Source organism: Camelus ferus, chromosome 3 (assembly GCF_009834535.1).
Source record: "Camelus ferus isolate YT-003-E chromosome 3, BCGSAC_Cfer_1.0, whole genome shotgun sequence".
Lineage (NCBI taxonomy): Eukaryota > Metazoa > Chordata > Mammalia > Artiodactyla > Camelidae > Camelus > Camelus ferus.
The window spans coordinates 48,482,192-48,500,358 of record NC_045698.1 but is presented as its reverse complement, the minus strand read 5'-3'; the positions used below and the strand labels follow the sequence as shown (position 1 = coordinate 48,500,358).

The 18,167-nt window shown below is 39.6% G+C and overlaps 1 protein-coding gene across 3 annotated transcripts in view; it reads right to left on the bottom strand.

The window, feature by feature from the left end:
- The window catches only part of ARHGEF28 (Rho guanine nucleotide exchange factor 28), a 276,813-nt gene that overhangs the window by 222,732 nt on the left and 35,914 nt on the right, over positions 1-18,167 (bottom strand). For 2 of the 3 annotated variants that reach the window (XM_032474193.1, XM_032474196.1), the window contains exon 1: positions 5,837-5,885. The exons of the other annotated variant lie outside the window; for it this stretch is intronic. In XM_032474193.1, coding sequence (XP_032330084.1) covers positions 5,837-5,870 — 34 coding nt within the window. In that variant the 5' untranslated portion in view covers positions 5,871-5,885. Of the gene's footprint in view, positions 1-5,836; positions 5,886-18,167 lie in introns of those variants that run through there. 3 annotated transcript variants of the gene reach the window in all.

Below are 18,167 nucleotides of genomic sequence, written 5' to 3'. Positions count from 1 at the left end.
AATCATATTTCAGAAAGCCGAGAAAGGCCAACATAAGCATGTTGCAAGTTCTGCCGTCGTTAATCACTTGGATCTTAGGTTACTCTGAGGTCAGAATCCACTCTTGCTAGACTAGGCAGGAGCTCGCGATGACAACAGAGTTCTAGGACCTCTTAGTCTGCAGGGATGCAGCCTGCTGTCACACTAACCAGCCTCTCCACCAGATGCGCACATTCCACCTGCCCTTTTAAAACATGCACCCAGAAACCAGCTAGCAGCTTAGAAAAAAGGAGCATCATTTAAAACAGGTTCTCTGAGTACCTACAGTGGGCCAGGCATTACACAAAGATGACCAGGAAGTGGTCCAGCCCTCAAAGAGCTCACAGCTGAACCAAAGAGACCTAAAGATTGGGAGAAAAGGAAGAGTGGGCTGTATGAGAACTATGTATGTGGCAGACAGGGGGACTCCCAGCCCTTGTCACCTTCCGCCTCCCCAACCCACCTGCATGCTCTGGGACAGGGTTCTGCTCACCAGGCCAAGCCTGGCTCTGGTTCCCAGGCCACAGCCCAGCTGCACTACTTTGGGGATGTCTCGTCAGAAGGCAGACACACAGCAACCCAAACTGTGACATTTAGTACAGTATCCTGCAGATGACACATTTGGCCAGGAGGAAAATATGGTTTTTGATGAAATCACTTAGCTCAAGTTTTACAAATCATTCATATATATGCTGGCACTAGCACCCTCTGAGGTCACAAGTTACATTCCATGAGTTATCTGGAGACAAGACTGAGGGTCTCACAAGGCCAAGGGGTTGACAATGGGGCCTTCGCTCAGCCCTCCCAGTTTTTAGCATTTTGTGCCCTGTGACACTTCACGCGGACCCCCTTAAAAGGGCTTACTGTTATCAATTTTTAATGAAACTGATCTCACAAATTGGATGAATGGCTTAAGGAATCCAGAAGAAACGTTCAAATTAAAAATAATACTAACCACACGAAGGATAAAACAGATTCCCAATCCCGGTGTGAACTGCCCACAAGCTACCCTACGAAACCAAAGTAACGACCAGCCCAAGAGCACTGACAAGCAGATCCACCAAGGCTCAAAATTATCAAGAAGGCACTAAGAATGTGAACGGATACCCACCAGCATGGGTACCTGCTACCCCAATATTGTTTGCCACATCTCCAGATATTAGCCATCTTTTCACCTATGTTTACAGTCATGCCATACATAATTCCAACCCTTTATAAAATTTCACTAAATAAAATTAGAAGATCCTTTTAAGATTTCTGCTTAATAGCAAAAGAAACAAATGCATTCCACAGTCAACGTGGTGCTAAGAAAAAAGACTGAAATACAGAAAGTTAAAAAAAAAAAACTAAAATGCATTCCTTTATGAGCAAAACTTTCAAAACTGAATATTTCAGGAAGCACATTAACACATATTAAGCTGTGTGGGAGGCTTGCCACACACTTAGATGTTTTCCAGAACTCAGCTTCTAGTATCAAATTTTGTCTGATAAAATACACTAAAAAGAAACCACTTTGGGTGAGAATATGAAGACAGTCTGAAGAGTGAATCACTTCTTTAATAAATGATGTTCTACAGGAAAACTGTTCAAGTACAGCCACTGATAGGGCACTTCTCGGATAAGAAGGTCAAAAAGCATCTTACACGAAATTCATTCACTGTGTCACTCATGGGGGAGCTACTTCAACAAAGAACTTGAAGCCGAAAGCACACAGTTCCACAGGATGTCCGTGTGGTTACTTTTATAGAAATAAGACCTTCAAACGTGGTCACATCTTTACAATTTCTGTAACAAGACAGAAAATGACCATAAAAATCTTTACCACATTAAGGTGTGTCGGTTATACCACAGCAAAGTACTTTCAAAAGTTGCCAAACATGTATTACCTAGTTTTCAAGCAAAAATAGAAGTGTAGATAGCTGTTTATAGCAGATTTTTAAAAGATATTTTTCAAATAAATATCCTTTACCTTCAAGAAAGGGGTGATATTTTAGTAAGTGAAAAAGAAAATACATTTCAAAAGTAACTCAGATTATGGATAGTCCGTGCCATTCTAAAAACATTCTGAAAAAGTGTACATTTCCATTTTGGGATTTTGTTGCAAAAATTACTTAAAGTTTGCCACCTACAAAAGCCCTCACATGTCTGCCTGCTTTACATTTTTGAAAAAAGCTTTCTAATCTATTCTTTAAACCTTTCCACATGTTTCATGGGTTTCATGTTTTTAAAATGCAACAACCTCTGATTAATTTGCAGGAGGAGTGACTGACATCAGAGAAGATGGCAATTTACGAGCCAAATTTAAACAAACTCTTGTTTAATTGTTGAAAGGGATTAAAACATAAATACCCTTATTTATAAATAGAGCCAGCACTCACTTCTTCAATTAGAATCTATTTATCATAGTATAGTATCTTTCTCAGCTATGACACTTCAAAACCAATTTCAAAGCCAACAGTAATTTGAAGCAGACATTCAAGCTGAAATGTTACACAGCATTAAAATTATTAAATGAAGGTTTTCAAAATAATGACACATATTCATCATATTGCTCTCACTGATCTGCATTACGTCAGTGTTTTCAGTGAGAACAAAAATGGTTATTGAATAAAAAATTTTTTCACTACCATGTTTAGTCCTTAGAGCTTTTTAGATCTTGCTTTGGAATATACACTGTTACAGCAGTATGTTTTGTTAATAAATACACAAATTAAGGGATACATGCTGGCATTTTATGCTTAAGGGTACATGACAACATTTTGAAGATCTGCTCCTGTAAAGTAAGCCTTTCCCCCTACTTGTCTGGCCACTTTTCCCAGTGTTTTCCTCCAGGCTTAGAAGACCAATGCATAACCCGTGGCGCTCACAAGAGCCCAAGGGGTTCTCTATCTACCCGGTGAGAAGGCCCAGGGGGGCCGGATGCAGTGCAGAACCCAAAGTCACACAGCTTTGCAAAGGACCCAGGTTCTCCAGACGTTTCAGTCATTACGAGGCCAACTCCATCTAATGCCTGCCTCAAATCTGGATTATCATCATGTCAGGCAAAAGGCAAAAAGTCAACGATTAAACAACTTATTTATATGTCACCTTATAGTTAACAACTCATATTTTGTTATTCCCACCTACTCCACCTTTTGCCAGTTTTCAGTAAAGAAGTTTAAGAACCATTTTGAGCAGCAGTTATTTTGTTTTTCAGAGAAACTCCTTTTTACCCTCCTTGAAAAAATAAACTAAAACAAAATACCCAGGGTTCTCAACCTCTCAACCCTTCTAAAACTCCTATCAGGATTTCCCTACTTAAGAGAAAACAGTTTGGAGCAAATATATTGTATATTCAAATAAAACTTCAAACTGAAATAGATATTTAAAAACTGTATTCTCATTTTTCTGAAATGAATTCCTCTTTTACAGCAAAGAACAATAAGTTCTGTGCCCATGTGCAGAGCTGCATGGCTAAACGAGGCCATGCTTCCTTTTACATCAAGTTTAATGATAAAAAATGTGTATTTGCTAAGCAAGTCACAGCTGCCTAAGTTCTCCACATGCTGTAGCTTCTCACTACACAAGTCCAGCATCACACTCTGCACTTCATTTCCTAATGCTTGAGTTCCCTACCAGCAATTTCAAAAATTGAGACTCAAGTACTATTTTAATTGTATTGCATTTTTTGAAAATATTTCTTGGGAAAGTAAAAGTCAATACATTTCCAGTCTTGCTGGCTGTACCACAGAATGAACTGGGGGCCTAAGCACACAGCCACAATTTTTAAGTCTGTGCCCAAAAGGGGAAAAAAAATCTTATGAAAAGATCAAGATACAAAAGATTCAATATTTTAGACATTTTATGACAAATACATAATAGTTCCAGTATCTTGGAACACTAGTTCACTCCAAAGAAAAATATTAGACCATTTTCAACAGGTGAAAAGAATATACTAAATTTAAAAATATAACAACTAATACAGAAAAAAAACAGTTCTTGGAAGTTCTGTGTTTCTCATGTTTTTGCATCTAAATGAAATATTCTAAGACTGATTCAATATAAAATCCTATGACTAATTTTACCTTTGAATAAGCTAAGAATCATTGGTGTGTATGCCTCTTACACAACCTATTAACAGACAATGTTCAAATATTTATCAATACTATAAACTATATTTGGTAAGGTTAACAATGTATCAGGCACTGTGTTAATTACTTTACACACATCATCTCAGAGAATTCTCATAGTAGCATTAAGGAAAATGTAGAAGTCCTAGCTACTTGAATCTTCATTTACAAGCCTCTCAAGTTACAAGGCAAAGTGAGAAGCAGGTTACCTAAACAAAAATATTTAGATGAATTGACTACTTATCAGATTACAAGCAACAAAGTCTCTTGTTCCTTCTTCACCCCATCTGATGCTAACATCTACTCTCTAACCATTTTATCTTGTACGTCAAATCTTTTAGTGTTTGTTTTGGCCTTGATGTGGTTACCAAATGTTATAGCTAAAATACAAATCAACTGACAATAAAATTGGAAATCTTTTTTTAAACATGAAATAAGGTTAAATAAAACTTGAGGAAATAATCTGAGTGCTGGAGAACTTCAAGTCATATATGAAACCATCAATAAGAATGTGACAGAGATCTGGTAACAAGTAAAAAGAAAACATCATGAGATAAAGGCTTCAAGATAATAATTTCAGGAATAAATTTCAGGATATTACAAGAATAAAAGCACCTTCTCATTACTCTGTGAGAAAATGGGAGACATTCTTGGGTATTTCTATTAAAAATGACCCTCATAGTAATGCTCTGAAAACCAAACGTGATGACATGGATGTCCTACTGTGCTATTATTGATCAGTTACGTCGGGGGGGAAAAAGTCACAACTTCTCCCAATTAGCCTCTCACACACAAGATTCACCCTGTGTTCACCCCAAGAATGAGCACAGGGCTGAGAACAAACGTGCATGAGGTCTCCACAAGCAAGGCGGGGCTGGTATGAGCAGCCGCGCCAGAGCCTGTAACCCTAGCCATGACGCCCTGCTGCCTTTCAGCCAGAGGAATAAACTACAAATGTCATAGATAACTTTCCTAATTTTAATTTCATTTTCAAAAACTAGAACCCGAGGCAAATCTTTTTTCCGCCGCTGTTTCCTGTGAATTTTTGACCCCATTTTAAGGAGCTTCACTTTAAGGAGCTTACCAGATACCTGCTCTTCAGATAAGAGGACCTCCAGCACCCATCCCCACTTCACACAAGGAAAGAAAAGCTCAGCCGTCTTGTGCCACCTGGTTGAGGACGAGGACAAGCAGGTAGACGTGGCTGGGTCACGCGGATCCAGCCTGCCCAGCCCCAGAGCCCACGCTCTCCTCAGCCTCAGCACAGTCCTTTTGTAACATTACTCTGGTCTGAAAGACAGCAATTTGCTTGGCTAAAAGGCTGCAAAAGCCTCCCAGCTGGGCGTACGGGCTCGGGAACATGCTGTGTTTAAACACCAGTTCTACCATATTCCAACTGTGTGACTTCGGGACTATTATTTACCTCCCTGGGCCAGATTCTAATAAATCAAGCAGAACTGGTAACAGTATCTACCTCCTAAGACTGTTGTGAGGATTAAGAGATTTGACAAACACTTACTGCCCATCATAAGCCCTCAATAAACGCGAGCTGCAGCTATTACGTATTATCATTGCACATTAAGCACATGCAAAGGATTTTTTAAAGCATGTGAATCTTTTCAAATGAAATCAATTGGAGCCTCCGCATCTTAGACTGATCAAAATGATTCAGCAGTAATTGAGGCCAAGAGGGTCTGAAAGAGGCTTACCCAGCTCAGCCTCATCCCAGCAGCCCAGAGGCATCTCGACGCATCAGGAATTCAGACGAGCACTGTACCAGATAAATATCACACTGTTAAGTTCCGCAGAATTTTATTTGATGTTATAGAACCGAATATTCCCCCTAAGGTTTAGTAAGAGTTGTTTCTTTTTTTTTATTATTATAAATGGGTGTTGCATTTTATCAAATGCTTTTTCTGTATCTACTGAGATGATCATGTGATTTTCGTCCTCTCTTTTGCTGATGTGGTTTATCACATTGATTGACTTGCACCGAACCATCCTTGTGTCCCTGGGATGAATCCTACTTATCCAACTTGATCATGGTGTATGATCTTTACTATGTGTTGTTGAATTCTTCTTACTAAAATTTTGTTGAGGATTTCTGCATCCATGTTCATCAGTGATATTGGCCTGTAATTTTGTTTTTCAGTAGTGTCTTTGGTTTTGGTATCAGGGTGATGGTGGCTTCGTAGAATGAGTTTGGGAGTATTCCCTCCTCTTCAATCTTTTGGAAGAGTTTGAGAAGGATCAGTATGAGTTCTTATTTTGTATGTTTCACAGAATTCCCCAGTGAAGCCATCTGGTCCTGGACTTCTGTTGCAGGGATTTTTTTTTATTGCTGATTCTATTTCATTTCTAGTGATCAGTCTGTTCAAATGATCTCTTTCTTCTTGATTCACTTTTGGTGGACTGTATGATTCTAGAAACGTGTCCATTTCTTCTAAGTTGTCCAGTTTGTTGCCATACTACCTATGGTTTGAAAACTCAAAGGACAGAGAGCAATTACTGTTAGGGGTAATTCTATTGCTACCTCAGTTTGAAATCTTCCACACTTAGAGGGTAATGCTGATTCACAGCTCCTTCTATGAACTGAGGAGGGTAGCATTTTAATTGTATTTCACAATCGTTACACTAACTGGATAAGAAGGCAAGAAAAGTTAAATGGGAGCTAAGGCCAAGTCTAAGTAAAAACCTTCAATGCTAGCATTATGGAAATGAGCAAGAGAGCATTTTAGAAATAAACCTACTGTTGAATACACAACGGTGTCCACAGACCAGCTCCAGACTAGAGTCATCTACCTGAGTTATGCAGGTCTAAGCAACTTTAAGTGAAAGAGTAGAATTGTTTGAACTCACTGTAGGGAGATGTCTGAAGATCAGAAAGAGAGCAACACAATAACCATTCAAGAAGATCTCATCAATTTAAACTGCTGGGGGTGGGGAGGAAGAAGGGGAGCCAGTCAGTCTGAAATGGTACAGCCTAGAGTTTATAGTACAAAGAAAGTGAGCTAGCGGCTAACAAAAATGTTCCTCCAAATCAGCCACACTCACTGGTATTTCACAGGATGGATTTGCACAGAAAGTGATGAAGCCCTCAAAAAGCTTTTTATATAACATCCCCTTGACCATCTCACTTATATCAGTCATCTGTTTAGTATATCCTTCATAGTCAATGCAAAGCTTAATCACTCAAGCATCTTGGGCAGTTACATCCTACCAGGGCATCAGTGTCCTCATTAGCAAGAGATCTTTAAAGTCCCTCTATCATGTCAAAGTCAACTCACCGACACTATGTGCACATCATCATGCAGGCTGCAATAGGAGGGATATTCAAATATATAAAACACTGCCCCCATCATTGATGATCTCACCCCTGGTCGGGTAAGACTTCCAGCCATGAAAAGCTAAAGGTTAAAGGAGTAATACCACTGCCCTGAGAACATGATTGTGCAGGGCAAGCATGATGTGATAAGTGAGTTACACTAAGGGAGCAGGGGCAGGAGGACTCAGCATGAAGACGCACACAGATGAAGGGTATTTTTACATAACACTAGGAGTTAGATAGCTTAGAGTAGCAGGTTTGGAAACCAGGGGGAGTGAAGGTCACTGGCCTCCAACTTTTACAAACAATTTACCCCTAAAACACACATACTAAACCTGTGACAACTGTCAACAACAGACTTCCAGGGGCTGAGGGTCCTTTGCCAGAGACCTAATAATAACACTGCTAATTTCATGCTCCCTTTTAGTCAGAATTTAAACAAAATATACTCTGCCTCTTCCTACAGTGTGCCTTACTTTTGCTTCTCCCTCATAATGGAATGCATGATCACGTTTACTAAGACTAACTGATACTGACAACTCTCTGCTTGAGCACAGATAATGATCAGAACAAATTTATCAACCCTTACTCTGCCGTCAGCATCTCATTTCTATTTTCTTCCTTTCCACTCATTCTTACAAAGCAAGGAAATAGAGCAAGAAAAATAAGTCACACTTAAAGAGTCAAGCTAGTAAAACTGAACTGGCAGGTGTGAAAGCCCACAAGTTCATTCATTTGCTGATGCCTTAAAGCTCAAATCTGACATAAGAAAGACCTTTTTCATGGCAGAGGTGTTCAGCCTAAGAAGTTTAAAGCAGCCATTTGGCAATGTATCTCATGGTCGTTGAGAAATGTTTTATGGGGAAAGAGGCACTTGAGTTAGGCCCTCCAAAGAGTAAAGCCTGGCTAAGAAGCTTGCTCTTATTTGTGAACTACAATGTTTCGCCACTTTTTACTTTAATAACGGAAGAGTAACTCTCTCTGGAGTCTTATGCAGGATTACTGTAAATTAAGTCATGAGTTCATATAACATATGGTCCACCGATGGACTTTAGAGAGTCCGTAAACTTCATGAAATTAGGAACAAAACTTTGTGTGATGTGCATTTTTCTGACAAGAGTTTACAGCTTTCAGATTTTCAAGGGACCATTGGATGTGAAAGACTAAGAACTATTTTTTTTTAATCATGCTAGACATCAAAGTTAGAAACTTCTCCTCTGTGAGAGCCTAAGTGAGGGACATGAAAAGCCATGCTACCGACCGGGAGAAAATTCTCCAGCAAAGGAGTAGTATCCATAATGTATGATGAACTCTCGAACAATCCAATTAGAAAATGAACAGAAGACATAGAAATTTCACTGAAGAGGATACATGACTGGCAAATAAGCACAAGGGAAGATGTTCGACATCATTAGCCATTATAGAAATGCAAATTAAAACCACAGTGGGTACTAACTAGACTTACTGTGTGATCATTTCACTATGCAATCAGCCTCCCATGTCCACAGATGTGGAACCTTAAGAAGGTTATACAAAGGGCTGACCGTACTACACCATCTTATATAAGGGACTTGAGCATCTGCGGATTCTGGTACCCACCAGTGGTCCTAGAACCTATCCTCCATGGATACCAAGGGACAACTGTATATACATATAACAAATCATTGTTCTACACCTGGAACAAACATAATATTCTAAGTCAATTAGCTCAAAAAGAAAGCTCTGGTTCATATATTGGAGTGCTAAATAAATATATATATATATATATGTGTGTGTGTGTAGCTAGTATATATATTTTTATATATATATACACACACATATATATACACACACATATAGCTGCTAAAGATACTGTAGAAAAATGCCTTGGAAAGGCATTCATTACATGTTACATGCTACATGTTAAATTAGGAATGAAAGTTATTTAAAATATACAGTATAATCCCATTTTTTGCAAATAATATATATATACACATATACACACAAAATAGGTATACAAAAGACACTGGAAGGCTATAAAGCTAACACACACATACACACATACACAGTGAGATATACACACCATTCAAATGGCTACAGTAAAACACAGTGACATCACTAAATCCTGGAGAGGATATGAAGAAACTAAATCACTCATACATTGCTGGTGGGAATGCAAAATAATGTAGCCACTCTGGAAAACAGTTCACCGGTCTGTTAAAAACTAAACACACACTGCTACCAGCAATGCCACTAATGAGTATTCCCCGCCCCCCCGGAGAAATCAAAGTGAATGTTCATACAAAAACCTGTACATGACTGTTCATAGCCTTACTTGTAACAGCCAAATACTAGAATCAGCCCAGATGTCTTCAACAGGTGAACGGTTCAACTCTGTTGTCAGTGTGCATACTTACATACCTGTGTGCATAACTCAGCAATATATATTAAGCAGCAATTAAAAGGAGCAAACCATTTATACAACACGGATCAACCTTCAGGAAATTATGCTGAGTGGTAAAAGCCAATCCCGAAAGGTTACAGGCTAGAATCCCAATTACATAACATTACTTTTGAAATGAGAAAAATTAGTGGACAACAGATTAGTGGTTGCCAGGGGCTAGAAACAGTATTGGGAGGGGTGAGGAGGGAAGGCAGTTGTTATCATAAAACAACAACAGGAGGGGTCCCAGTGGTTTCAGAACTGTTCAGCATCTTGGCGGTAGTAGTGAATGCATGCACCTACACAGGTAACAAAAATGGTCCAGATATGTAAGATCGCACATACTAGTGAATATAAGTAAAACTGGGAAACCTGAATAAGATGGGTACGTTGTACCAATGTCAATACCGATTAAGCTATTATAGAGTAGTTTTATAAAACGGCAGAAACTGGGCAGAGAATATAAAGTTTCTCTATATTGTTTCTTATCACTGAGTGTGAATTTATAATTATCTCAATAAAACTGTTAATTTGAAAAATCATGCTAGAATTTTACGTACCTAACCAATTTTTTCTCTTGTGGCGGCTACCATAGGCTATTTCTCCTACCCCTCCTTCCCTCTCTGCATTTTCCAATAATATTGCCACTGCTTAAAACATTTTTAAAATTTCTTTCTCAGCTTGTGACATGTTTTGATTATTTTGTAGGGCAGCAAGGCTTTATCCTTAAGAATATGAATTTTTTTAGTGTCAGAAGAAATTCAGAACTACATTAAAGAAGAAATGTATGCTATTTTCTTTCTCTTTCTGACTTACTTCACTTAGAATGAGAAAGAGAAACAAAAATACCATATGATATCACTCATATGTGGAATCTTAAAAAAAAAAAAGACAAACGAAGTTATTAACAAAACAGAAACAGGCTCACAGACATAGAAAACAAACTTATGGTTGCCAGAGGGGAATGGGGTATGAAAGGATACATTGGGAGTTTGAGATTTGCAGATACCACTATACATAAAATAGATAAACAAGCTCATACTGTATAGCACAGGTAGCACAGGGGACTATATTCAGTATCTTGTAGTAACTTATAGTGAGAAAGAATATGAAAACGAATATATGTATGTTCACGTATGACTGAAGAACTGTGCTGTACACCAGAAATTGACACAACATTGCACACTGACTATACTTCAATAAAAATATATTTTAAAAAAGAAGAAGAAACATGAGTGAACAAGGTAGGAAATGCAATTCATGGGCAAAAACAAAGTAACTGTTAAGTCATGAAACTGGTTTTTTTGTTTGTTTTTTTGTTTGTTTGTGGAGTCATGGGCTTAACTTAAGGTTTTGAGATTTGAGAGAAAAAAATCACATACTTCTGGCTGAAAACCCCTTCTAGATGCAAGGTGAAGCCAAAGGAGTGTTTGAAGTGAGGCAGTAACTTACCTAAGGTTGCCTTTTCACAAGACTGACCCAAAGACTGCTGAATAGACTGACAAGAGAAGAAGATAGAGGCAGAGAGAGGAGCTGGGAGAACAGGTCTGTGGGAAATTCCCCTGATATTTGGGAACATTTCTACAGAGCAGTGAACAAATCTAACAGGAGGCAGCCACCACCTCCCCAGTGGCTTTCATCTGTATTTCAGGCAGCAAATTGTGGCTGAGTGCCACCCTCATGCACCTCCTATTCCCAACTAGGCTTCATACAGTCTTTGTAGGAACAAAAAAGTACTCTCCGCCCCCATCCCGAAAAGTTAAGACATTCTTAAACTAGAATAGCTAGATTGGTGCACCCAATTCTAGACTATAAATCTAGTGGACAAGTGTATAAAACTTGGAGAAGTCCTAGAATGAAGCTTTAACATTTAGAAATATGGCCTTAAAGATTAAAAGAAGGTAGGTTTAACTTTATAAATATAGTTCGTCTCTAAACATTTAATTTATTTCAGCACATTTACTCAGAAATTCCTATATGCTCAGTACTCCATAAAAAAACAAAACAAGTGTAAGTGGCTCCCTTGAAGTGTCTCTCAATCTATTTGAAAATAAAGGGCATTCCAATGTGAAACAGGCAAATACGCTAGAGGAACAGACAACCAAATGCCAAGGATAACATAAACACTCATTTATTACACAAATACTTAAAGACTATCTGCTGTATCCTGGGCACTAGGGATGCAAAGATGGATTCTGTCCTAGAGGAATTTCCAGCCCAGTGTAAAAAAGGAAAACAATAGGAATATAAAATATGTGTGGGATTCTGCGAATACAGGGAGGCAGAAATACTCAAATCAGTCAGCAGCTGGTGTACTGGCATGTCTCCCCAAGGAGACGAGGCCTAAGCTGAAGCTTAAAGAATATGTATAACTGCTTTTAACTAGGGACACTGCCTCCCAGAAAGGCATTTGGAAATGAGGACAGAATCTTTGGTTCTCACATGACTGGGCTGGCAGGGGCAGGGAAGAGCAGATGAGGGAAGAGGGCTGGTACAGGGTCAGCACAAGGAACCACGGATGCTGAATGTCCTATAATACCAGCTCAGTCCTGCACAAAGAACTGCCGCACCTCAAATGCCAAAAGCAACCCTTGTTGAAAATCACCGAGGTAGACAATAGATGTTCACCAGGTAGACCACGAAATGGGAGGACATTTCAAGTAGAAAAAATAAGTACAACTACACAGAAGCATTAAAGAAAGGGCTGTTCATGGAGCTACAAACACCTCCAGAACTACTGAAAGGGTACATAGGGTAGACGTGGGCGAGAAAGAAGGAAACCTTTTCCGTGCCCCAATGTTGTATCATACTAAGGGTATGAACTTCAAGCCAGTGAGTCACTTTAAGCAGAAGGGTGTGATCCAAATTGAACTTTAAAGAGATCACTGTCACACAGGTGGAAGATGGATTGGAAAGAGAGAGGCCACAGTCAAGGAATCAGGTAAGAGACCAGTCATTGCTATTGCTATTGTTTAAGTGAAAGTCGCTGAGAGCCTGATTCAAAGCAATGTTGTAGTGAGGGCAAAAAAAAAAAAAAAAAAAAAAAAAAAAATTTAAGAGATGAAAGGAAAAAATGGAAAGACCTTGGTGCTTAACCAGATGTAGGACATAAGGACCAGGAGGAATCTAGGGAGACTCCTCAGTTCCTGGCCTGGGAAACCAGGTAGGCACTGCCATTGAACAGGGTGGGGAAAGTGAAAGGAGAAGCAAATGGGTGGCTTTGAGAGAAGAATGAATACTGGCCATAATGAGTTTGAGATGTGGGGACGGGTGTCCAAGACAGGTCAAAAGCACAGATCTGGAGTTCAAGGTAGAGGTCTGGGCTGCAGAGAAAGATGTTGATAATATAGTACAGTAGTTAAAGTCTTGGGAGTAAATGAGATGGGTCAAGGAATTGGAAACCACAAATTCAAAAAGGGCTTAAAACAGAAATGTGGAGAACTCCAAAAGTAATGTAGAGGAAGAGGAGCTCTCAAAAGACATTGGGAAGTAGAGACAGAATCAGGGCTGACGTTTATTAAGCTAGACAACGTTCATTTAGTCCTCACAAGGGTATAAAATACCTCCTGCTATTGCCCCCATTTTACAGATGGGAAAAGTGAGGCATAGAGGGGTTAAACATCTTGCCCAAAGTCACACAACTACTAAGTGGCAGAACCAGGATTCAGACCCAAGCGGTCTGGTTCCAGATTCCACATGCCCAACCATCTGACTGTTGATACGCTGGAAATTCAGAAGGGGATCAATGTGACAAAAATGCAAAGGAGATGGACAAGACAGCAAATCCTGTGGGTAAATGAAGCAAAGCAAGTTAAGAACTCAGAAGGACTCATTGAAGCCATGATGTGAGAGGTGGCTGGCCCCTTTGCCACAGCCATGTTGGAAGGAGCAGCCTAATAAGGGCGGTGCAGCAGTGACCAGGAGGGAAGGAGTTGAGATACCCACGCTAAACAGCAAGTGTTTAGGAGTTCAGGAAGATGAGAGCTTTGCGGCTGAAGTTGTCAGAAAAGACTTTGCTAAGAAAGGGGACCCTAAGCTGTGTCTTAAAAGGAGGAAAAGAGTGAGGACTGGTGTTCAAGTGGTTTCACTGGTAAAAAGCCAAATCAAAAGTCATTTTGTTATTGTGACTAAGATCCAGCTAGACCCTGGGCTCCTGCAGTCTGAACAAATGGGACCTACATATGCTAAAAACAATAACTACAAATTTCTACCACATATTCAACAACAACTTGTGCAATTCAGCATTTGGCATTCAAGATTAAGACTGAAAAGAACTTTGCTACAGGATAAATACTCAAACAGGGCAAAAACAAGTTACAAAAGAAATCTTCAACAAATTAAACATTACATGCATTGTCCTGGATATTACTAAAGGCACAAAGAAGTGTAAGATCCTGCCCTCGGGGACATTTACAGAGAGACAAGTCCAAACACATGAACAGTGCAGCAACAATTCAAGAGCTTAAATAATAGTTCAATAATGATACATAATTGCTTAGAGCTTACAAAGGACTGCAATGAGGTCAAGGAGAATGAAGACTCACATGGGGCCATAGTCTCTGGAAATTAGAAAGTTACTGGGTACCACTTCAAGTGCAGTGGAGAGAAAAATGAAGGGGGCTTTTGTTTTATTTCTGTCTTTTTATGTTAGCGGGGACCTGTGCAAGCTTACAAGGACAAGGGAAAGAAATGAGAGTGCCCAAAGTGCCGGGGAGAACAGATCCTGGCACTTGGTGCCTAGTGCCCAAGGATGTTAAATGTCCATGTCCCCTGACAGGGACAGTCTTGCATACTGAAGAACTGGGCCATGCCCTTCTTTGAAATTTGGACAGATTTTAATTTTGCTTCTGATGGCTTAGCTGTGCCTTGTCCTCAGAAGAGAGGCTAGCCCTCAAGTCTCCTCCAGAAAGGGGATCCCTTCTGGGACAGTTCCTACATTCTAGAAAGTCATACAAGTTAACTACATAATACTATCCTTGGTGTCATCCCCCAGGAAATTGGCATATAAATTATTTTCAGATCTACCATGAAAATTTCTAAATATTTTCAAGGTATAACTTAACCACCCAACTCATAAATTATATATTAATATTCAATTTCAGTTAAAAGTGAAAACAGAATACTAGCCTTCAATTTATCAAAAATACAGTGAAATAACTTTAATGTCTACATCTGCGTATTTTCCATTGGAGTGAATGGTTTTATTTTACAGCATACAATTTCCTTGTTGATAGTCTCAGCAAGAGAGACCAAAGAATAAGGCTGTGTCTTTCTAGGCAACCTGAACTTGGACAAGTGGGTGACTAAGATTAGATGTGCTCGCAAAACTGCGATACCTGCCGGGAGGCGGGGAGAACTTGGGCTTTTTCCCTCTTGCTATTTACTCAAGTCCTCAGGACAATTAAAAGTCCCTTCTCACATCATGTTTTCTATGGCTCTCGCATAACAATGCATTTCCTAAAGCAACACTGAGCTCACTATTTTAAAAGAAGCACTATCACAAAGGAACTAGGAACTAAATGCTACATTTTGCAGAACCTGAAGCAGTAACTGCCAAATCAAGGCAGATCTTCACTTGCCATGAACCAAAATACTCTTAACTGTTCTGGGGGGAAAATGCAATCTGAAAAACTAACATTTGCATCAACAGAATATACAGGTGTGGTGTTTGCATGTCTGAATGCTTGTGTCTCTCCCACCAAATTCATACGTTGAAATCCTAACCCCTGAGATAATGGTATTAGGAGGTGGGGCCTTTGGGAGATTCTTAAGTCATGAAGGTGGAGCCCCCCGTGAATGAACTTAGTGCCCTTCTAAAGAAGACCCCACAGAGCTCCCTAGCCCCTCCCACCACGTGAGGACACAAGAAGTCTGTGACCCAGAAGAGGGCTCTCCTCACCAGACGACGCTGGCACCTGATTTGGGACTTCTAGCCTCCAGAATGTGAGAAATCATTTGTTATTTATAAGCCATTCAATATGTGGTATTGTGTAACAGGAGTCTGAACAGACTAAGATAATGCTAAATACATGATCAGCACTTAAAATTATATTCCTCATCACCTTAGGACTTCTTATCAACACAACTAAACTTAGTTCCTCTTGACCCTACTCCCAACATACACACGTACACACACACAGACTTCCACCTCGCATCTCCTAGTTCTTTACACTCCTGTCCTCGCCGAGGTGAGAGCTAACCAGCACTATAACCCAGGTTTACATGATAACAGATAGTTGTAGGTATAAAGTCTTGACCTTCCCTACCAACAAACCATGCCTTGATCCAAAGACAGGAACCCAGAAGGAAAGCAGGGCACACAGCTCGGAGCAAGCAGGGCTATTAGCCAAATTACAGAAAATATGCAGTTCCCTGACTCGGTGCACCTGTATGCACCTGTACGCACCTGTCTAGGTGTGTGGCCCATAAACTTAGATTACGTATTTGTGGGAAAACCCTCATTTTAGATGAGAGTTCACAGAGCGTCTGGTAAAACATCAACACTATACAAAATGCCCCAGGTGGGGAGTGCATCTAGCAAACTCAAGTACAGCAAGGGAGTGATTTACTGATGGACAGTCTCTAACAGCAATTCCAGACCACATCCATTGTCACCTCTGTCATGAGCTCACACCAAGTTATGCTTTACCAACTCACCTCCCCCTTTCTACCTACATTACATTTTTTGGAAAGAATTACTACGATTTTTTTTTCCTTTTTTCCTTCATCCTTAAGATGCCACCTCACTCTGAACAAAAGACATCATTTCCTATTTGGAAATCAATACCTTTCATCCATCAGGCCATTAGAGCTCTTTCTTTCTGGTCCTGCCTTCAATTCCCTCACTTACCTCTCCCCCTTCCCCCCTGTGATCTGTGTCCCATTTGTCCCGAATAGCTGAGGGACTTTGCCCCCACAGTAGTCTGGGATCTTTGCCCTTGGGAACTCCCGGCTTACTGAAGGAAGCAATTGAACAGCCAATGCCATGTGATCAACATTAGAGTAAAGAGAAGCCCTGGATGCTGGTGGGGAACATAGGAAAGGCACTGGTCCTGCCGGGAATGGTCTGGGTAATTTGTAAAATGAGTTGACAAGGACTTGTTCATTTAAGTCTTTAAGAAAACAGATCTTCTGTCAATATGATGAGTTAAATAACCTTCAAACCCTATTGCTCACAGCATCAGCTAGACTATTTAAGAATTACTGCAAATGCATCGTCGAACTCTCCCAAGAAAACAAGGGAGTTCTCCACAAGTCACAAAATTAAGACTTATTGAGAAATATAGTGATGACCTTCTATGAATCTTTGTCCTGAAGATTTTGGCTGGCCTCAGCCCAGAAGATTGAGTTTAAATGGCCTTTGAGGGCAAGAGACAAAGTCATGGATCCACGTGTGGTTGGGAGTTAGAACAGAAACTCCTCCACAAGGCAGTACCCAGAGAGCTCCACCTTTAGTCAAACAAAAAAATATGACCACTGGCAAAAGGAAAAGGCAAAGAACTTAGTCTCAGCCTAAGCCTTTGAAGAGGAAAGGGGCAAAGCGTTCCCTGAAATTCTGTGACTGAAAAACTAACACAAAAAATGGGCCCAGGCTAGTAATGCTACCTTTGGAGTTAACTCAGAATTACAGGACTCCCACAGTTAGAGTCGCAATGGTCATAGGCTCACACTTCAAAATTATAAAACACTGTATGAAGCTATGCATCACAAGAAAGACAGTACAAACAGCAAAATCAGACCCTTGGAACCTCACATAGACTAATCAAATATTCTGAAATATAAGCATATTTAAATAAGATGTTGAAAAAAGTAACTGGAAACATGAGAAAGGAACAGGATACTATCCTAAAAGATGAGGCTGACTTGACAAAGAAACATTAAAACCTCAAAAATAAAAAGGTGTACAATGCTTGAAACTTCACTGGACAGGTTAAATAGCAAAGAAAGAAAAATGAAGAGGTATCAATAAACTAGAATATGAATCCTATGAGGCTACCCAGAATACAGCAAAAAGCTAGAAAAGGGGAAAGATATAAAAGATGTTAAGGAATATGAAACACAGGATGAAACAGTCCAACATACTTTGTATAGGAATTCCAGACTGAGATAAAAGGGATAATAGAATATTTGAGAAGATAATTTTGGAGAATTCTTGTTAATTGATAAAATTCTCAGATCTGAAAATATACTAAACTCCAACAAATCTATATCTAAATACATCACTGTGAAAGTACAGAACACAGATTTTTGAAAACTTTGCAGAACCATGTCTATTGTGTGATATAAAATGATT